This window comes from Herpailurus yagouaroundi, unplaced genomic scaffold, assembly GCF_014898765.1.
Source record: "Herpailurus yagouaroundi ecotype Mexico unplaced genomic scaffold, PumYag 142, whole genome shotgun sequence".
Classification (NCBI taxonomy): Eukaryota; Metazoa; Chordata; class Mammalia; order Carnivora; family Felidae; genus Herpailurus; species Herpailurus yagouaroundi.
Window position 1 is genome coordinate 8,056,699 of NW_024412397.1, and position 22,916 is coordinate 8,079,614.

At 37.0% G+C, this 22,916-nt stretch overlaps 1 protein-coding gene and 1 pseudogene across 5 annotated transcripts in view; one reads left to right on the top strand and one right to left on the bottom strand.

The window, feature by feature from the left end:
* Positions 1–22,916, top strand: part of RTTN (rotatin) — a 161,933-nt gene that overhangs the window by 79,873 nt on the left and 59,144 nt on the right. For all 5 annotated transcript variants that reach the window (XM_040478586.1, XM_040478587.1, XM_040478588.1 and 2 more), the window contains 5 exons: positions 1,246–1,465; positions 9,018–9,146; positions 9,613–9,723; positions 11,476–11,634; positions 13,163–13,234. In XM_040478586.1, coding sequence (XP_040334520.1) covers positions 1,246–1,465; positions 9,018–9,146; positions 9,613–9,723; positions 11,476–11,634; positions 13,163–13,234 — 691 coding nt within the window. The remainder of the gene's footprint in view (positions 1–1,245; positions 1,466–9,017; positions 9,147–9,612; positions 9,724–11,475; positions 11,635–13,162; positions 13,235–22,916) is intronic.
* LOC121032811 (60S ribosomal protein L27a-like) lies at positions 4,955–5,381 on the bottom strand (annotated as a pseudogene).

Consider the following 22,916-nt stretch of genomic DNA (forward strand, 5'->3'; position numbering starts at 1 on the left):
ATTCTTGCACAGCCCAGGTTTGAACTATGTGGGTCTATTTATACCTGGATTTTTTTGAATAAATACAGTATAGTACTTTTATGATTTTCTTGATAATATTTTCCTTTACTGGGACAACTGGCTGGCTCAGTCAGTAGAGCATGAAGCTCTTGATCTCAGGGTTTTGAGTTCAGGCCCCACATTGGGCATAGAGCTTACTTAAAAAAAAAAAAAATAATAACAATGTTTTCTTTCCGCTAGCTTGCCTTTTTGTAAGAATACAGAGTATTATAACAGAAAACATACAAAATGTGTGTTAATTGACTGTTTTATGTTATCAGTAAGGCTTCTGGTCAACAGTTTGCTATTAGTTGAGTTTTTGGAGAGTCACAAAGTATATGAGGATTTTTGACGGCACATGGGGTTAGTGCCTCTAACTGTACTTTGTTGTTGGTCAGCTGTACTTTGTTGTTGACCTGTGGGAAATATGAATTTATACAAATAACTTTTAGGCTTTGTTGCAAGTTATATGTGTTTCTAAAACTTTAAAAGCAGTTGGATGTCAGGTGTAGAAGAATTGTGATCTTTAAAAATCATTCAACTCTACTCATAATACTGTAATTCAACTACACATACGATACTGTAATACTGTAATATTAAAAACATAGTAGTCATCAGTTTTGGAGTCTAAAAATCTGTATAACTGAGGAAATTTCAGATTTTATTCAAGCTTTGTTACACGCTGATACTTCTCCCAGGAATTTCATCTTTGGATCCATGCCTACCTATTAGTTTCAGGGATTTTGTTTCCTAAAAAAAAAAAATGTTCTCTTGATTGTTTCATGTAAATTATGTGTCAAACTCATTAAAACCTTTTATTTTAGCTTTCTGGGGAAAACAATTTCAGCTAATTAAAAATTCAATTTTTGAATGATTCCAGATGATTAAAAGTATAGGTTTAATATATGCCAATTTAACTCATTTAAAGTATGCATTTAATTTTCCATACTAATTTTTGGTTTTATTTTTGGGTACCAATACCAATATCACTTATCTCTTTTTCAGTGTAATTGTTACTGGTCTTTCACCTCATATTTTAACTATGTTTTCCTTGAAAAGCCTTGTTTTGAGACCGCCATTTCTCCTGGTTCGTATTTTTCTGACATACTAAGTTGTTAGTAACTCTCTGCCATCAGTAAGTTAACCCATTAGCCCATCACACTTGTTCTCTTGTTGATTTTTTTCTTCCTTGCTTTACATACACAGGAAATGCTTGGAACTTCTTCACGTTTTCCAGACACAGCTGGCTCTGAGACTGCTCCAGAGCCTGAGAGTCACTGATGCCCCTCACTTCTATGGCCTGCCTTCCCTCGAGAGGACCTTACGAGGGATGGCTCACCTCACGGCATCTCCGGGATGGAGCTCACACTCTCCTCTCACAAAGCCATTTGAAATTTGTGTCAAGTACTTGTCAGGTCTTCTTGAAGTAAGTAAAAATAACCAGTGACTGTAACTAAATAGTAACAACCCCAAAGAATAGCTATTTACTATTTATTGATCGTTCCCTTTGTGCCAGGCATGGTATTTTTTTTTTATTTAAAAAAATTATTTTTTATGTTTTTTCATTTTTGAAGGACAGAGAGAGACAGAGCACAAGCAGGGGTGGGGCGGAGAGAGCGGGGGACACAGAATCTGAAGCAGGCTCCAGGCTTTCAGCACAGAGCCTCGAACTCATGAACTGTGAGATCATGACCTGAGCCGAAGTCAGATGCTCAACCAACTGAGCCACCCAGGCGCCCCTATGCCGGGCACAATGTTAGGTGCATTCTGTGTATCAGTATATTTAATGTAGATTACTCTGCAGTATTCCTATGACTCGTTATAATGTGTTAAGTGTTTTAATGATTTTTATTAATAAATATGTAAGATCACTTTTAGAGTACACTCATTTTCAAGAAGAATAAACTAAGGCTTACATTTAAGTCCCCTCATTAGGTAATATATTCACTTATGTTGTCTATCCTTTTTATCTGTGAAATACAGCACATATGTGGAGATTACACAGAACATACATAGCTCAGGCATCACATAGTGAACCTGCCTGATCCAGGCATTGCCAGCACCCAGGGAACATTTGCCATCCCCCTTTTTGAGCTCTTCTCTCCTGAAAGGTAGTTGTTACTTTGAGTTTATGGTAATCATTCTTTACTTTTCTTGGTAATCTTACCACTTAATTATGCGTCCATGTTTGCAACAATTCCTGATTTTTTAAGTTTTGTAAAATGGAATCATATGACTGCTTTCTGTCATCAGTATGCATCTGAGACTTGTTCATCCTGCTTCCTGTAGGTAGAGTTAGTTTACTTGTCCAGTGTTCACTACGCTACAGTGTTGAAAGATATTTTGGTTTTTTTATTTTAATGGAGAGCCATTTTGGATCCTGCTTCAATGAATATTCTTGTCTCTCAGTGAAAATGAATTTTTGATAGTTGATTTTCTTTTTTTTTTTTTTTTTTCCAAAACCATGACTTTGAATTTATTTTTTTTTTTTAATTTTTTTTCAACATTTATTATTTATTTTTGGGACAGAGAGAGACAGAGCATGAACGGGGAAGGGGCAGAGAGAGAGGGAGACACAGAATCGGAAACAGGCTCCAGGCTCCGAGCCATCAGCCCAGAGCCTGACGCGGGGCTCGAACTCACGGACCGCGAGATCGTGACCTGGCTGAAGTCGGACGCTTAACCGACTGCGCCACCCAGGCGCCCCTGATAGTTGATTTTCTAACTATTGTTGAATGTGTAGAAGTGTACTCAGTTTTTACATATGAGCCATCTACCCAGCAATCCTTGTTTCCAAACTCAAAGGAAAGGCCTTTAATTTTTCACCTCTCACTGTGCTGTTTATGGTAGTTTTTTTCAATTAAGTAAAGAAAAGTAAGTTTCCTTTTAGTCTTGCTTTACCAAGTTTTTTTTTCTTTTTTAATTTTTTTTTTTTTCAACGTTTTATTTATTTTTGGGACAGAGAGAGACAGAGCATGAACGGGGGAGGGGCACAGAGAGAGGGAGACACAGAATCGGAAACAGGCTCCAGGCTCTGAGCCATCAGCCCAGAGCCCGACGCGGGGCTCGAACTCCCGGACCGCGAGATCGTGACCTGGCTGAAGTCGGACGCTTAACTGACTGCGCCACCCAGGCGCCCCTTTTTTTTTTAATAACAAATGTACAATGCTTTTTCTGTATCTTTTAAGATAAACATGATTTTTTTCCCCCCTGTATTCCATTAAGGTGATGGATTAGATTGATTCATTTAAAAATTTTAAACATCCTTGCACTTCTGGGAGAATTTCAACTTAGGTTGTGATGTACTATTCCTTTTATATATTAACAGATTTAGTTTGTTAATGTTTTTAGAATTCTACCAATTTTCTTATGCAGAAAATGGTTTTATAATGACTGCATCTGTCTTCTTTCTCAGGAAACTTTTGTCAGGTTTTAATATCAAAATTAATCCATCTTTATATGTATAAATTATTTTTATGTAACTCTTATTTCCTTTTGAAATAGTTGATTGGAATTGGTGGTATTTAATGCTTAAATGTCTAGTAGAATTTGATGATGAAGCAATTCAGACCTGGAGTTTTCTTTTGGGAAAGATTGTAAATTTTTTAATTTAATTTAATTCAAAAGATTGAATTTTTTAAATCTAGAATTTTGAGATTTTTAATTTTTGGTGTCAGTAAGTTATGTTTTTCTAGTATTTTATCTAAAGTTTTGAATTCCTAGCCCTAAGATTATTCATCAGATCATCTTATTCTTTAAATGTCTGTCAGATCTAGAGGGAGGTCCCATTTCATTCGAGGTATTAAACTATTCTTTCCTCTAGTTCTCTTGATTAGTCTTACTGTGTGTTTGTATGTTTTATTATTATCATTCTTTTCAAAGAATGAACGGTGGACTTTGTTGATCCTCCCTTTAATGTTTTCCCCCATTTCATTAATTTCTCTTTAAGCTTATTTCTTTCTCCTTTTGTTTTAATTTATGGCTTTTTTGTGATAGTCTTATTTCACTTATTTTTAAAAAATCTATTCTCAAGTATTTTTAGCTCTAATTACCTTCTAGGCATGGCCTTAACACTATCTCACACGTTCTGATATGCCCCGTTTTCATCATTTGGGTCAGTATAGTTTTAGTATGACGTCATAAATATAGCAATGACGTAGTTCTACATAGTCCTGTTAGAGAAGAGCTTCCGCAGGGTTCCCTGCCAGCCTTGCATTTTATGCACGCCGTCCACAGAGGCAAGGCCTAATCACAGCTTATCTGAGTCTTGCAGAGCTTCCTCTGATCCTTCTGGAACATGAGAACATGGGAGGCTTGTGAGGAACTGCTACAAGACTGTTTCTTACTTGATTCACTCTTCCTGGGATGTCTGTCACGAGCCTGTTTCTTACTACCTCCTGGGTTCTGATGAGTGAGGCTTTCTGCCTCAGTTCCCTTGCAGGATAGCTGCAGGCTGTAAGCAGCTCGGCTGCAGCGGGGCCTGGGCTCCTCCGCAGAGTGCCCTGCTGTCTGCATTGCTGTCATCTGGCCCCCCTGTGTCAGTGTCACCCTGCGAAAGAGACTGGGAGCTGGCGCTTTGGCTACTGTTCCTTTTGTTTTTAACGTTAAGTAATAACCTGTATGAATCTAAAAATGACTCATTGTTTCCTTATTGACCAAATCTGTCAGCATTGCTTGTCTTAAAAGGTTCGGTGATAGTCAAGGTCGAATGATAGTCAGAGGTTGGGCTCTGTAACTGTATTAGGACGTCAGCAAAGCCTCTTCGAGGAGGCAGTGTTAGATTTTCAGAGATGAATGGTTGATATCATGGGCATTCTAGACATGGGATGCTTCAACCAACTTGTATCCATAACTTCCTATTCTTTTTTTTTTTTTTTTTTTGGAACGCACTTGCCAGTATTTAATGAACCTTCTTCCATGTGGCTTCAGCCCTTCACGCTGACAGGCTGTTTGGGGAGCTTGCCCTTCCCCCAGACTTTGCAGTAGCCCCATCGCACCACATTGGTTATGGGAGCAGCTCCCGTCTTGTTTTTGGCAGCATTTGCCTGTGTCTGCTCACTGACCAACGTCCAGGGTTTATCGAGGTTGACAGTTGGGCAGAAGCTCTGGCTCCTCTTTAAGTGGTAATGCCTCGTGCCAACCGAATGATATTTGTTGATGTGGATCCTGTGGAGATGCCACCAGCACTCCCCTGGTCTCCGGGGTGCTTCCGGTGCTTGCTGATGCAACCGTGGCCGTGGCTCACGTGGCCCCGAAGTTTCTGGGTCTTCCCCAGTCTGGATGGCACGTCAGCAGCCATTCCTCTTTATGCTGTGTGCTCCCACCTGCAGTCACACAGTCTGCCTGCCACCAGATACTCCTTTAAAAGCTGAAACCTTACAACCCAAAGCTCTCTATCAAGTGCATAAGGAGTTTTGTAATCTTGCATTTTGAATCTTACATCAGTTTTAGTTTTCCCCCCACATCTCTGAAGTTTCAGTTTTATTTGGCCCATTTCACTAAATAAAACTTATTTTATTTTATTTATTTATTTTTAACGTTTATATATTTTTGAGACAGAGAGAGACAGAGCATGAACAGGGGAGGGGCAGAGAGAGAGGGAGACACAGACTCTGAAACAGGCTCCAGGCTCTGAGCGGTCAGCACAGAGCCCGACGCGGGGCTCGAACTCACGGACTGTGAGATCATGACCTGAGCCGAAGTCGGACGCTTAACCGACCGAGCCACCCAGGCGCCCCAATAAAACTTATTTTAAAAGTCTATTTCTTCATATAATTTCTTCTCTTTTCAGATGGCAGTCTGTATACAGAGTTTAAGATCTCTCTTATTCATTTACCTTCCTTTAGGAAGTCTTTTCTTATCTTCCAGACATACACACTCAGGAAAGAGTGACCGGCCTCTTCCTAGGTTGTATACCTGTAACAGTTTATATATGCCATTATTATGGTGCTTAAGACATTGTATCTCTATTTTGTTTTATGCGTTGATCTGTTGTTAGACTGTAAGCTTGTGGGAATCACCTTTGTATCATTTCCACTAACCCATAGCTTCCCATTATCCTAACATAGTGATTGGCACATATTGTTGAAATAACAACTAATTTAATTTATATGTATCTTACATGTGGTTTTAAATTAGAATACAGTTTGAGTAATATTGAAATGTGATTTAAATGAATATAAATTATGTGTGTTTAATTTTTGTGCTTTCATCATTAAATCATGCTTTAGGTGATGTTTGTATATTCAGCTGTAAACCATGCTTCAGATGATATTAACTAGAATTTATCTCAAAAGTATATCTTATTTTGTTAAAAAGATTTCAAAATCCTAAATACTCTTATATGTACTATAAAATTGAATATGAATTTGAGTGTAGCTGTTTTAATTGAATAAACTTTTTTTCTGGAATAATTATAAATACTAAAAAAGTACACATGGTCAGTGTATGATGAGTTATTCTAACCTTCAAGGTGTCATAACACAGAATTTATACATTCATACAGAAATGGATGAATTTTTAGAACAGTTATGTTAGCTTAAAGACCTTATTGTAGTATTTTTTAAAAAGTCAGATCCTCTAATGCATTTAAAATATAATTCAGTATACAAGTACCTAATTTATAGCATTGTGTGTAATGTGATTTGTATATACTCCATTTATAAACCTTTTGGAACTCATCTCCTCTATGAAGTGACTTACCTGTTTCCAATCAGAGATATATGTGAGGGTTGAGTACAGCAGTGACTGAAGAAGTTAGGTGTTAACATTGTTTATATTTGGAAACTATCGGGAGTGCTTTTGTTTTTGAAACTGTGTAAGATTCAGATCACACGTTGTGTTTCAAATACCAGGAATTAAAAGGAGCTTTCTATGGTATTGGAGAACAAAAGGGTTTCTTAGTTCTAGGTGAGAAATTGAGGCAAATGTATTAGCTGAGGAGTAGATAAAAAAGTACAATCCCTGTTTTAGAATGTTCCACAGTTAAGAAAAACTTGGTTAGCAAATCTTGATTTGGTATAAACAGAGGAGTATACTTCATGCTTTACACGTCTTGGGAAGAAAATCTTTTTGTCTTCACATTAAGTGACAGGAAAATAATATGAAGAAATCTGTCACTTGTTAGACATTGTGGCAGAGTCCCATTAAATCTTACTTGGGACCTTTTGCATAGTTAAATAATTAGTAAACATTTAGATTTATTTTCCTACTAAAGAATCAAGTAAGGCTTATGTGAATAGACATTGAAACAAAGTCATTGTTGGTCCAAATGATTTGCTTTATAGTTTCTCACTAAAGCGGACTCCTTTTCAGAAGGGAGCTGTATTTCTAGTATAGGTATTTTGTTTTGCATAGTGAAAATAGAATGGGAATATTTGCTTTTCGTGGTTGAGAAATGAGGCTTTTAAACTAAGCATGATACATTATGATAAGTGCATAAACTGTGATAATTAAATTCTTAAAACCAGACAGATAGAGTATAATTCCACAGATATGACCAAAAGGTCAGATTGAAAGGAAATAATCCCTAAATTCTTGGCTTGTCACTTACCAACTGGGTATGAAACCATCATACTGTAGCTGTCTCCAGTGACTTAGCGGAAGATAAGAAGGGCTTGAATCATTCAAGTGTCTTATTCTTAAGATAGTCCCTTAAAGTTTTAAACTTTTAATTATGAAAACTTTCAAACATACACACATGAGTGTGTAGTAGAGCAAAGCCCGTCACCTATAATTTCAGCTCCTGGACAATCTTGGGTTATTTTTCATACATCATGTATAATTATTTGGTTTATGAAAATTCTGATGTAACATACAAATCCCATATTATCTATGAATAAATTGCTTCTCTTAAATAAGCTATACCTATCATGATTTATTATTTGTGCCATCTTTTTAAAAAAAAGAATTTTTAGTGTTTATTCATTTTTGGAAAGAGACAGTGCGAGTGGGGGAGGGGCAGAGAGAGAGGGAGACACAGAATCCGAAGCAGGCTCCAGACCCTGAGCTGTCAGCACAGAGCCTGACGCAGGGCTCGAACTCACAGACTGTGAGATCATGACCTGAGCCAAAGTCAGATGCTTAACCAACTGAGCCACCCATGCACCTCAATTTGTGCCATCTTTTTGAAATAATCTGCTGCATGAACTGAAAAGTAGTCTCTATTTTAAGACAAAATGACTTATTTTAAAGGATTCTGTGACGGATAAAGGCATCCAGAGTCCTTGGGTGAATGAACTGAAATACTTGACGTTGTATTGGTCAGATAATAGGTAGTTTCGATTGTTTTGACTCAAAACAGATTTTTCCTTTATAGTATGTTGGCACTTAAATATAGTTAGCATTCCTTTTCTTACTAAAATTTTGTGAATTATAAGTGGTCTTTTGTCACTTTGAATATTTGTCTTAAATGTTTATTTATTTTTTTTTTTTTAAGAGAGAGAGAGAGAGAGACAGAAAAAGTGTGCATGCATAGTTGGGGAGGGGCAGAAAGAAACAGAGGGAGACAGACTGCTTCAGACAGAGCAGGGCCTATTGTGGGGCTCAGACCTACAAATTGTGAGATAATGAATTGAGCTGAAATCAAGAGTCAGGTGCTTAACTGACTGAGCCACCCAGGTGCCCCCTAAGTGTATTTTTTAAATAAGATGTTGTAAACTCTTTTACTTAAAGGATACTGTATCATTTGGAAAATGCATGAGCATATTCTAAATTACAAAAGTCTTCTAGGAGGATACTACACATCTTTGTACAAGTTCCAAAGGGAGAAAATTTTAAAGTAAGAATATTTATTTTAATTGTAGTAACACAAAACCTAAAGTATACCATCTTAACTATTTTTAAATGTATAAACTAAGAATGTTGTATATACTTTATGTGGGTAAGATTCAAATCAGACAAGTTAGTAGAGAGTTATGTATTTGTTTTTATATACCACTCAGAGCAAAGTCACCATAATATTGTTTGTGCTTTTTCAGGTCATTACTTCTTTTTACGTGGAGCGTGGAGGAAATGCGATGTCCTTTATGGGAAAAGGGGTCACCAAGAGCACAATTCTTTGCTTGCTTCACTTATCCCACGAGATGATGGCCCAAGCCCAGAGCTCGGTGAGAGCATCAGAAGCCGCCTGTCTTCTCAACAGTTGCTAGACAAGGAATGTGCTGTGTCTCACACGTTTCAAGCCTATATGAAAATATCTCATTTGATTTTTCTTCTTAGGAGACAGAAATGACTTCTGACTGAGATGTTTCTTAGAAGTTGTGTATTACACAAATCTGAATTTTATTTGAAATACATTTTGATTGAAATCTGGCTCTAGAGAACTACATTTTGTCTAAATCATGGGGGAGGTAGTTGTTTTGAAGACAAGTTGTTTTGTTTAACTTTTTAAGTAGAAACTGAGATTTTTGTTTGCCTTGTTTTGGTTAAATACTAAATTAAAGCCAAGTCTTAAGTACATTTTAACTTTGTTTTGAGTAAAAAAAATTTTTAATGTAAAAATTACTTTAAACATTTTCTGTTGTATTCCTAGAGCCTTACCTAATGTGTCTCTGTTCCTTTTGTTCGTTCTAGGAGTGGATGTCACTCTGGTTCTTGCCTCTGGGGAGTCACAGCGAAGACCAGGCCCCTACTCAGCAAGGATTGGCTTGGTTGATTCCATTATGGGTTGATCGAGACCCAGAAGTTAGTGTGAAGGAAAATGGAGTCCATTATGTGTAGATTAAAAACAAGTGAAACAAACAAATATATACAGATACATATATGTATCTGTATATATTTGTGTTTTCCAAAATGAGATTATTTTAGTGACTGTACCTTCAGCTGTTTACTCTGTCCTAGTCAGTTTGGGCTGCCGTAACAAAATACCATAAACGAGGTGGCTCAGAAAACAAATGTATTTTCTTATAGTTCTGGAGGCTAGAAATCTGAGATTAGGTGCCAATAATGTTGGGTTCTGGTGAGGGCTCTCCTTTCTGGCTTACAGACAGCTGCCTTCTCACCGTGTGCTCATGTGACCTTCCTCCTCTTATGAGGCCACCAATCCTATCAGATTAGGACCCCACCTTTATGACCTCATTTAACTTTAATTACATCCTAAAAGCTCTGTCATCAGGTTTAGGTATATTAGGGGTTAGGGCTTCAACATAGGAATTTAGAGGGGATACAGTTCAGTTAGTTCATAGCAGACCCTCTTCAATCACACTCATTAGAGTACAGATTAAAAATAGAAAAAAAAAAGGGATTATAGAAACTTTCACTTTTAGAGAGAACAGTGAAAAATTATTGGAGAAGCCCAGCCATTTTCAAAGAATTTAGAAGGATAGCTGCCAAGTGATATTTGTGTGTGTATGGCGCAAAATTTTATGTTATTAATAAATTTTCCAGTTGTAGCCATTTGTCCACTTACCTCTTTTTTAAAACCACTTTATTAGGTATGATTGACATGGAAAATCTGTACATATTTAATATGTACAAATTCATGAATTTAGAGATAAGTGTATACTTCTGAAATCATTACCACAATTGTGCTGTAAACATATCCTTCACCTACAGAAGTTACTTCTTGTCCTCTTATTTATTTTTGTGATTAGAACACTGACCATAAGATCTACCCTCCTAGAAAATTTTTAAGTATCTGATACAGTACTCTTAACTATGGGCACCGTCCATTAACTTCAAACAAGAAATGATTATATTCTGTTGCAATAAAAACCTTGGTTTTTAGAAACATTATTTGGTCTGAACATACAGGTTCTATTCTTTATATACATCAGACTTGTTTGCTTGACCATGTGATGACCACATTGTTTTTTGCTACCCTGTAGCTTCCAGTGAAACTGTTTTAGAATAAGAATTCAGAAGTCAACCAAAATGCATAGCTCACACAGCAGTGGTACTGTGGCAAACATATTACAGCACATTAATCTTATTTGAAACATTTTTCTTTTACAGTAATTTTGGGGAAAATACTAAATGCTTTAGGGAAAAACAGTTCAGTTATTTCTTTTTGCAAAGAAGTTTCAAAAAGGTTAAAGCCATTTATTTGGAAGAAGCACTAATAGGGATGGAGAAGAAAATAATAGATAACCTCTTTAAAAATGAGGAATAAACAGGAATCATGTTCATAAAAAAATGTGTAAGCACTCTGTGCTCTCCTAGAAAGAGGCTTGTGAGCTATAATTTTTATTCTTATTTGTACCTGGTTTTGACTTTCTGTGACATTTGCTTTTATTGAACTTTTCTATATTGCTTGTTTGATGGAATAGGATTTTTATTCATTCATAAATTTATAGGACACTGTTTTCTATAAGTGTCTTATAATTTAGGATCGTCAAGACAGTGTCATAACAGCATGATATTTTACGTACCAGAGAAATTAAGAGTTCATGTTAAGGAATTGGGTTCTTTGGTTTGAATTTTCTTTAATCTGAACAGGTGAGGTTCACTTCACTGGGATTAGGATCGGCACTGACCACCCTTGAAACAGGTTGTGTGGCCTTGGCAAACAGCTGTCAGAACATTTCTGGTGGGCTCTGGGGGACTGTGGTGAACATTCTTCTGGACCAGTCGGAATGCAGTGTGGTGCGCAGGGAGGTATGCCTGTCCGCCTAGCACCTCGTCCCCATTCAGCCTTAGAAACTCGCGGTCGTATGGTCTTTGTAAACCATACTCTCTTGGGAATGACTTATCAGTGGTGTCCTCTATGTTGTGGACTGATTGCTGGCCGTTATCTTTCGTACCTGCAAATAAAACCTCAAATAAAATACTAGTAGAGAATAAAAAAGATACTAATTCACAGTAAATACTGGAGTCCTTTATTTTGAGAAGACCAAAGTAGAATTTGGTATATTTTTATATGAATTCTTTTATATTATCATACCTTAAAAGGTAGTTCATGGGAAAAAAGTTACTTTCATATTACCTCAGGGCATGAATCTCTAATATCTATAGATAGAGCTTTACTTAAGATGAATGGCTGTCAGATAACTCTGTAGTAGTTATCATACATGAGAGGAAAAGTACACCCTATTTTAATTCTTTCTAAATAATTTGTGGCTTCATTTTATTGCCGCTTTTATTGAAATGATTGATGCAATCTTTTTTAATGTTTATTTATTTTGAGAGAGAGAGAGAGCATGCACAAAGGGAGCTTGAGCGGGGGAGGGGCAGAGGGAGGGAGAAAGAATCCCAAGCAGGTTCTGAGCTGTTACGGCAGAGCCCAATATGGGGCTCAGTTTCATAAACCGTGAGATCATGACCTGAGCTGAAATCAAGAGTCAGGCGCTCAACCAGCTGAGCCACCCACGTGCCCCTCGATGCAAATATTTTTAAAAACAGTGATGCAAGAGTGATCTGAGTCTTGTGAAGAAAACAGTAGCTCCAGGGCCCACCATTTGCCAGTTCCCAGTTCCAAAATCCAAATGCTGTAGTTTTCTTGCTGTTTTTAAGTAGTAATGCTTAATCTCGTAGCTTCCTCTTGATTCACCAACTTTAAAGATATCTATTGACTTCAAGTTAAGACAGTCGCAAATTTCACTCTCTTTGGATCCCCTCTGTTACCCCTGTTATTCACCCCTCATACCACAATCTTTCACTGCATACATAATCAGTGTTCATGTTAGTACCATTATTTAATTTGACCATCTTAAGGACCTAGAAGGTAAAGTTGGACATTTGTGGTTTGTGTTTCTAGTTGGGACTTTTTTATTGAGAACAGCTTGTATGAGAGGGATAGTCGGGGGGGGGGGCGCGCCGGGGGGAGGGGACAGATATGTGTGTGTGTGTGTGTGTGTGTGTGTGTGTGTGTGTGTGTGTGTGTAAGGAAATAATAGAAGTGTGAAAGTGTATTTCTTAACTGCTACCAGAACAGTTTATATTTTATAGATCATTTTTTTGGAAAAATAAAATTCTGAAATAGGAAAAAATATATTTCCTGATGAAATAATTTCCTTCACTGTTAGGTCATCATATAACAAGAAATGGGCTTGGCAAATTCTCATAATGATGTCTCAGTATATGCAGTTGCCCAGTGATATGGTTTTTATTATTAAATTCGATATATTGGTTATTTCAGAGATGACAGCAAGATGGCAGTATTGACATTTTCTTTTTTTTATTTTAGGCTGCATTTATTCTTCAGAATCTCCTTGTAATTCCAATGCCTTCAATAATTTTAAAGGATTATACTTGGCAGGTGGGTAACTTTAAACAGTTATCAAGCTGGTAGATATTTGAGATTAATTGATGATTAAATGTCAGCATATATATACATATATACACATATATTGTCACTGATGAAACTTTATGGCAACAGGACCTCTTAAAAGAGAATTTGGAAGGGGTGCCTGGGTGGCCCGGTCAGTTGAGTGTCTGACTCTTGATTTTGGCTCAGGTCATGATCTTACGGTTTGTGGGATCGAGCCCCATTTAGAGTGTGGAGCCTGCTTTGGATCCTCTCTCTCCCTGTCTCTCTGCTCCTCCCCTGCTCATGCTGTCTCTCTTTCTTTCTCAAAATAAATAAATGAACTTAAAAAAAAAAATGTAGAATTTTTTTTTTTGTGCTTGATCAGATTTACAAATCCTTTTCCATAACGTTAAAAATAATTTTGAGCAGAAATAATAGATGACCTGTTTACCATGTACAGAAACATTAATAGCTAATATAGAGCTTATTATGCATTCTTCTAGGAGCTTAACATTATTTAACTTAATATTTAACTTGTGTAATTGAGTTGTGGGCCACTAATATCCTCATTTTGTAGATTAAGAAGCTTTCACACAGAGGGTTTAAATAACTTGCCCTGAATCACACCTTTGCTTTGAGTCTAGCTGGTCTCATACCCACCCAGTATACACCTCTGTAATTTAATAGTTATACACAAAATTATTTATACTTAGGTATGTGTTACTGTTAACATTTTTTTTTTTTTAACCTTTTCTAGGTTAGTGCAGTTAAGGTCATAATTTGTCTTTCTTTGGTTCTTACTGGATTAATTTTTTGTTTCATGTTCTGAATGTTGAGTCTAGTAGTACCTAGCTTTTTTGCAGCCTGCTGCTTTTTAGATGATTTGGAGGATAGAAAAACGGTGTCACTGGGGAGGTAAGATGTGCTGTTTCTCTGTGTGTTTGTTAATCCCACTATTGTACCTCACTCTCCGGGATCCTAGACAAATCTGAGGTTTCTTTTGAAATTTTTGTTAGAACATATCTTTGGAGGAATTGCTGAATCCACTTGAGCCTTTGTGAAGACAGCTTTTCAGGCAGTGATGTGAAGTGTGGATCCAGGTGGTTGTTAAGGCCCACATCTCATTAAACTCTTGGAAGGTTCACTTTTCCACACTTGACACACCCAGCTTAACTCTGCCAGTTATGGAGGATCCCACGCCACTTTCCCACTTGTTCTTGTAATTTGTTTAACACTGCCTTCTCATCCTGGTTGCTTATTCACCATCTGCCTCGTAATAAAACCATAGGAGACAAAACTGGAAAGAATACACAGGATTAATATTTATGTTACTGGTGTAGTAGTTTTGATGCTTGTTATCCAATAACTAGATTTTAAGAGGTGTTGTTCTTGGCTCAAATGCAAATCACCACTAGTCCCGTTGTTAAACGAGCGACACTTGTGTATTATAAGCTTGGTAATGTAATGCCATCGAATTTTTTATTATTGAAATAGCTATAATATAAAAGCTAGAGTAATACTACTTCTGGGTCCTATTGGAGCTCATGGGACATTTTATTATACTACGGAAGCATGTGTAGATGTTCACATTTTTCTCATACAAGTTAAATAGGGCACAGTTCCTTTGTCTTGCTAGCGACCATGCTTACTGCATGGTTTTGTTATTCTCCATGTTTTTATCACAGAATTAATTTTCTACTACAAAGTTGAAAATAGTGCTTAGAATGAGCTTTTGGGCTCTTCTGCCAGAATCTGAAATTCTGAGAGCTGCTCCAATCCAAAATAGTATTTGATAATGAAACTTTTGCTAGTCTTTAGCAAAATTAGGAAAATAAGTCTAATTTTTTTGTGTTTGTAATAAACTTAGATTTTCTTCTTGTTCTTGGTTATTATTTTTGGTTTCTAAGTGTCCTCATTTAGCGTTATGATTGGTTGGTAGCCTCATATTTGTCCCCCAACATTTTAAAAGTTTAGTGGTACTTTATTAAAAAAATTTTTTTTAATGTTTATTTAAAAAAAAATTTTTTTTTAACATTTATTTATTTTTGAGACAGAGAGAGACAGAGCATGAACGGGGGAGGGGCAGAGAGAGAGGGAGACACAGAATCTGAAGCAGGCTCCAGGCTCTGAGCGGTCAGCACAGAGCCCAACGTGGGGCTCAAACTCACAGACCGCGAGATCGTGACCTGAGCCGAAGTCGGACACTTAACCGACTGAGCCACCCACGCGCCCCTAATGTTTATTTATTTTTGAGAGAGAGGCAGAGTGTGAGTGGGGGAGGGACAGAGAGGGGGGAACATAGAATCTGAACCAGGCTCCAGGCTCTGAGCGGTCAGCACAGAGCCCGATGCGGGTCTCGAACTCGAACAGAGAGATCGTGACCTGAGCTGAAGTTGGATGTGTAACCAACAGAGCCACCCAGGCGCCCCTAGCGGTACTTTAAATTCCATCGTGAAAACAGCTGTTCCACGAAGGGAGAAAAATAGTTTTCAGATACTTCAATGGAATTTTATAATCTTCAAGAGGTTTGACCTTTGCCAGTTTATTACATCCGGAAAGAAAGTGCTACATATCTAGTATTCTGAAATTAAAACTGTCTTTGGTAGAATGATGAATAATGATCTTATTCCAAAAACTGTTTCATTTGCTTATCTTAATATGCATTTCACAGTATTTTGGGGATAGAGCAGGAAGTAGCACCGGTATCTAGAAGCTTTGTAAATACTGTATTTTGGTTGAGATAGATATTTGATTAATTATGTTTTACAAAGAGAATTACTTTTACTGCTTTGCACTTTGTTTTGATGCCTCAAGTCTGATCTGATGTCCTCTGTACTGTTGTTCCACTGGGCATTCTACAGTGTTCTTTTTGAGATTTCTACCCATTTCCAAATTCTTTCCCTGCACCCCCAGAATAAATTCCCATTTCATGTCACTGTCGGGGATTGTTGTACTTCAGAGTAGTGATGATTCGCATATATAAATTATGTAACTGGTTGGTTTTTCTTTTATTGTTTTGTACTAGAAAGCTTAGAGCCTTCCTATCAAATGTGGCTGATCTGGTACATACATTTTTTTTACTTTATTCTTGGTTATGTTATTTTCTTTTTTTTTTAAATTTTTTTGTTTTTTAATTTTAATTTTTTTAGATTTAAAAAAAATTTTTAATGTTTATTTATTTATGAGACAGACAGAGTGTGAGCGGGCAGGAGCAGAGAGAAAGGGAGACAGAATCCGGAGCAGGTGCCAGGCTCTGAGCAAGCTGTCAACACAGAGCCTGATGCAGGGCTCGAACTCACAAACCACGAGATCGTGACCTGAGTTGAAGCTGGATGCTTAACCAACTGAGCCACCCAGGCGCCTCCAGTTCTGTTATTTTCATACCTTTGTTTTTCTTTCTTTCAACCCTGCTATACTTTCACTATCATGTTATAATCTATCTTTCCCTGTAATAGGCTTTAAATCTTTTCTGGAACAAGGGGAAGCATAAGTCACTTAAAACATTTTAATTTTAAAAAATATTAAAAATACATTTAGTAACCTGTATAATCCAATTTATTTTATTTATTATTTTTTTATAATTTTTTTTTAACGTTTATTTGTTTTTGAGAGAGAGACAGAGAGAGGGACAGTGTCTGACCAGGGGAGGGGCAGAGAGAGAGGGAGACACAGAATCTGAAGCAGGCTCCAGGCTCTTGAGCTGTCAGCACGGAAGTTGACATGTGGCTCAAACTTAGTGAGCCATGATATCATGACCGGAGCTGAAGTCGGATGCTTAACATACTGAGCCACCCAGGCACCTCTGTATAATACATTTTAATCTTCTTTTAATCAGAAAGACACTAGCATTTAATACCTATGTCAATAGTTTAGGTTCTTTTTCATATATTTCCTTTACTGCCATGCCTAATTTCTTGCCTTATTTCTGTGTAGAATGTATGTGACCTTATTTTTAATGTATTTTTAAAATGTTTCTCTCAGCCCCTGCCAGACATGATAGCTCTTTGTCAGCCTTTGCTAGCGCATGATGATATTGCCAAGTAAAGTTAAAAATCAGGTCTTAAGTTTTGTAGCCTGACTCCCCACTTACTTTTTTGCATGGGTGTAGAAATGTACTGGATGTGGGCGGTCACCGGGAGTAGGGGAGATAAAGAGCCTGAGTCTTTCTGCTGCTTCCCTCAGCACCTCTGTTAGGGCCTGAAACCGGGCTCCTGCTGCAGTGAGAACCCAGGTTCTGGTATGTCAGTCCTGCTGTATCACAGATCCTTTCTGTTCAAGGCACTGTTCTTTTTTTAAAAAAAATTTTTTTTTTCAACATTTTATTTTATTTTTTGGGACAGAGAGAGACAGAGCATGAACGGGGGAGGGGCAGAGAGAGAGGGAGACACAGAATCGGAAACAGGCTCCAGGCTCTGAGCCATCAGCCCAGAGCCCGGCGCGGGGCTCGAACCCACGGACCGCGAGATCGTGACCTGGCTGAAGTCGGACGCTTGACCGACTGTGCCACCCAGGCGCCCCTCAAGGCACTGTTCTTAAGAGTGATGCTTATAAGTATTTGTCTTTCCTTCTTCAAGGCTACAGCCTTCTCGGGCAGAGGAAGCACAAATCACTGTGCACGAGGCCCTAAACTGTCATGCTCCCTGTTCTCCGATGTCTTGTAAACTCTGCAGTCTGACTTGGTGTTAGTGCTCTTGCTTGTGGAAAATTGTGTTTCTAGGTTTAGTTTGAGGACCATTGGCACAAATCCATATCCCTGCAACACTAACAACCTGAATGGAACTTTGGAGTTGCTTATAACAAATTTATTGGTTAGATAGGGATTATCTATGAAGTTTGTTTGCGTTCATTTCTGTAAACATTTGTTGAGTACCTAAATTTTGGAGATTCACAGGTGATCAGATTTACTTCTCTGGGGCTTATGGCATGTGGGAGAAGACAAACACATATCCGGGGAACATTGCTAGAATATTTTATGTAGGATCATGGTAGCATATGCATAAGTTTTGTAATATTAAAGTTGTTCTTTCCACTTGAAAATGGTATGACACATTTGAATGTAAAGGTGATTTCATGCACTTACATACAGTGAGTTGTCAGTTTGTGGTGCAAGTACACTTGTTTGTGATTTGGTTCCTTTCCATATTAGGGATAGGACTTTGAGCTGTCCACATGTGTTTTAGTTTTTTAACTTTATTTGGAAACAAAAATCACCTTATATAAAAGTTGCAGAAACGGTACCTTGTACCCAGATTCCCCTTATGTTCTAATTATACCAGATTTGCCTTAATTCTACCTGCTGGTATTTTTTTTCTGAACTGTTAAGAGGTGCAGGCATAATGCTTCTTTTTCTCCTAAACACTTAAGTGTGAATTTCCTAAAAATGAAGACATTCTCTTATAAAATCATAATAATTATCAAAATTAGGTAATTATTCAGATTTTTCCAGTTGTCCCACTGTTGTCCTTTACAACACCCCAGTCAGGATCTAGGACCTGGTTTGGGAATACGTGTTGCATATAGTTGTCATGTCTACTTAGTTTCTTTTAGCTAAAATCATTCCTAAATCTTTAACATTTATGACCGTAGCATTTTTGAAGAGTTTAGGCTATTTAATTTTTATAATATTCTTTAATTCAGTTTATCTGTCCTCAGGATTAGATTCAGGTTATACATTTTTTGACAGAAAAGCCACAGAAGTGACGTGTTCTTGTTAGTGCGTTGTCTCAGGAGACAAGATAAACTCTTTGCCCCATTACTGGTGATACTGACCTTGCTTGTTTGGTCAAGGTAGAGTCTGCTTGTTTGGTCAAGGTAGAGTCTACTTGTTTCCTTCATGTGGAGTTACATTGTTTTTTTTTTTTTTTTTTTTTTAATTTTTTTTGAAGGGAGATATGCTGAGATTGTGTCAATACCTATTTCTCATCAACTTTTCTTCTACTAGTTTTAACTTGATTTGTGATTCTTGTCTAAAGCAATTATTATAGAATGGTTGCCAAATGATGACTTTCTAATTATGTCATTCTTTTTGTCTGATTCTGTCATTTATTATATTTTAATGTAAGAAAGAGCTTTCTTTTCTGCCCCATTTATTTATTTATTTACACCAGTATGGACTCAAAGATTCTTAGATTGTTTTATGAGTTATAATCTGTTTCTGTCGTTATTTATTTAGATAGTGAAATTGTTCCAGATTTGACTAGGAGGAGACCCTTCATGAAGAATCTTTTGTCCTTTTAATGTGTTTTCATCAGTCTTTGAGCACTTCCTTCTATTCTGGTATAGCAAGATGTTCCAGAATTTCCCAGCCCCAGCCTGGAATCAGACGTTTGATCAGAGAGCCCTGATTTCTTTTAATGGAGAATGGTATTTAGAAATGAGATCAGGGTTCTACGTCTGTTCACTGTTCCTGGGCAGGAGGAAGGAGTCGTTACTTCCGTGTGCTTACAGTGAACGTAGCAGGAAACGGTCTGCGTGTGTGTTTGTGTGTGTGTTCTAGAGAGATAGTCGACTCATTAATAGTTACAGTTTTTATCATTTTCATATTTGATGTGTTAATTATCAGTGTGTATTTTTCATCTCTTAATGTGTTCATCAGGAATCATCATAAAGTATTGATTTTGCAAAACAGTAAATACTTGATGTCAGAGAAGCAGTATCATTTTATTTATATTCATATTTTATCTGTAGTTAAGGATTTTGTTTGTAATTATGGTCATTTTTTCCAATTTCTGAATTACATTATAGCAGTTTTCTTTAATTGTTACATATCAAAATGATTTGTCATCTTGAAAATATTCTCTATTCTTTTTTTTTTTTCCTTAAAGATTTTATTTTAAGTAATCTCTATACCCAGTTTGGGGCTTGAACCCACAACTCCCATATTAATAAGAGTTGCATGTTCCACAGACTGAGCCAGCCAGGTGTCCCTGTTCTCTGCTCTTCTTAAATGTAATTTTCAGTTTGCTTCTAGTTCCTTTTGAATCATAGCTAAATGGGTATATTAGTACTGTGACACTAGGACTAAAATACTTGTTTTTAAATTAATATTCTAGCTTATTGCATCCTTGAGAACAATGTTTTCAAACTAATTGGAATTTCTATGACATAATTAATTTGCTTTTCTCTTTGCAAACTTATTTATAATGGCACCTGGTGATTTGAAGAGTTTTCTTTTTTTGCATACTGTCCTTCTCAGCTGCTCCTGGCAGTTTTGCAGGTGATCTGGCAGCCCCAGCACTCACCTGAGGGCAAGTCTGGTAAGGATATAGACATCCTGAGACAGAGCAGTTAGACCATGCTGATTTCCCCACTGTGCCAGAAGCCAGCCCCATCAATTACTGATGGATCTGTGGAGCAGAGCCTTGTGTGTGCATGAAAAGCTTCATTGTTCTGGCCCTTGTACCATTAGTCATCTGTGGAAAGCCTGAGTCAGCCCATCTTTTGTGCATATGCTGGACTTGGCTTTAGTACCCTGAGTACAGCTCTGTTGCTAACATGCCATTGCCACTAGGAAGCTTTGGCATGTGGAGAAAGGGGTTTCAGGCTTAACGATTGGTTAAAATAAATCAAATTTAAAAAATAATGGTGTAATATGTATGTATTTGAGATCATTTGGTCGTCTTTGAGGACTTGAAAATATTTTGAATGAATTGTTTGAAGTTTTAGAAAAAAATTTTTAAAGTAATAAATACATACAGTTAAAGCACCTAATAGAGCTTGTAATGAACTTTACTGCCTCTTTTCATTCACAGAGACAGCTTTACCTCCTACTGATTTTAATACCTTCATATCTCTAAATAGTAGTTTGCAATAATGTTTGTTCCTTTACTGTGTTGATACATAGGATTTAGCTCATTTAAACAGTGTCCTGCCAATTTAGTTTATTACTGTTCTTAGTTTCTCCACTGCCGTTTCTGGTCTTGTGACCTATGGATCATGTCTCTCTCCCTCCATTTAGAAGGTGAGGAAGTTGTGGGTAAGATGTTCTGTAAGCCGATCTTTGTCAGCTTTAGTTCTACTTTGACTCTGCGAATCTTGATTATGTTTACATTCTCTTCTGCAGCCTTCATTTATCTAGGAGTTGATTCTAACAATTGTAAACTAGTAATTTACTACAGAGCCATTTACTGGGGTGCCATGACTCCTCTGATGCTCAGAGGAAACATTTTCTGATATTCATATGTATGTATATATATAGGTTTGAGTGTGTGTATAATTTAAAAAAGTGATTTGGGTGATTTTTTTCCCCCCTTGGAGTTTTTATCTTTAATTTTTTTTTTTTTTTGAATTGTGAGTCTAAATCATATTTCATGTTTTTCTAAACTCTTGATCATCCTTTCTCTTCAGTTAGGATCATTTTTCCTAGAAATCATCTTCAAAATAATTATACTCCTACCTAAAAACAAGTGCATGAGCAATAACCTTAATGAGTTCTTGCATATTTGAAAATGCATTTAAATTGCACTTGATAGTTTGGGTAGTTACCATATACTAGGTTGAAATCATTCCTCATAAGAATTTTGCTTCACTGTCTTCTAACTTCCCCTCTGCTGATGAGAAGTTAGATCCCCATGTGGCTCTTTTACCTCTTTACGGCCAAGTTTTTCTTTTATCATCTCCTCTTTATCTTTGATGTCCTAGAATTTTATGGTTTTATATCTTTTTCATTGCTCTTGCTGTAGTGCTCATTAAACTCCTTAATTTGAAGATATAGATGTTCTATATCTTTTGGTTCTGACATATTTTTTCATGTTTATTTCTTTTAAAAATGACTTTTCTGTTTTCTTTGTTCTATCTTTCCACATGTCATATGAGTCCCATATTAGGTCTCTTTATATCTTATATTTTTATCTCTTAGTCTTTATTTTCTAGGATATTAATTTTTTCATTCAAATCAGAATTAACTTCTACAATCTTGGTAGGTTGAAAACTTTTCACTGATTTATAGGCAAAGAAAAAAATCAGGTTCTAAAACCTTGTTAAGTAGATGGAATTTTAAATTATGTCTCTTATTATGACTTGTTATCATTACTTTCTAAATATTTTTTTAATATATTTGTAAGGCCTAGAGAAAAAGCACATTAAAAAAATTTTTTTTAATGTTTTATTTATTTTTAAGACAGAGAGAGACAGAGCATGAGTGGGGATGGGGCAGAGAGAGAGGGAGACACAGAATCCGAAGCAGGCTCCAGGCTCTGAGCTGTCAGCACAGAGCCAGACGCGGGGCTCGAACTCCCGAACTGTGAGATCATGACCTGAGCCGAAGTAGGTCGCTCAACCGACTGAGCCACCCAGGGGCCCCAAGAAAAAGCACATTTTAAAAATAAAGATCTTCCTTGGCTTGCAATGGGGTTATGTCCGATAAACATTGTTCAATTAAATACATTGGAAGCTGAAAATGCATTTAATAAACATCACAGCTTAGCCTAGTCTACCTTAAATGTGCTCAGAACACTTACATTAGCCTGCAGTTGGGCAAAAAATCATCTAACTCAAAGCCCATTTGATAATCAGGGGTTGAATATCTCATGTAATTTATTGAATAGTGTACTGAGAGTGAAAAATAGAACGGTCGTGTGGGTACAGGATGGTCGTATCATTCACTTAACCCTTGTGACTGCTGGCTGACCAGGAGCAGCAGCTTCCTGTTGCTGCCCAGTCATGAGAGTATCGCGGTGCATATCGCTAGGCC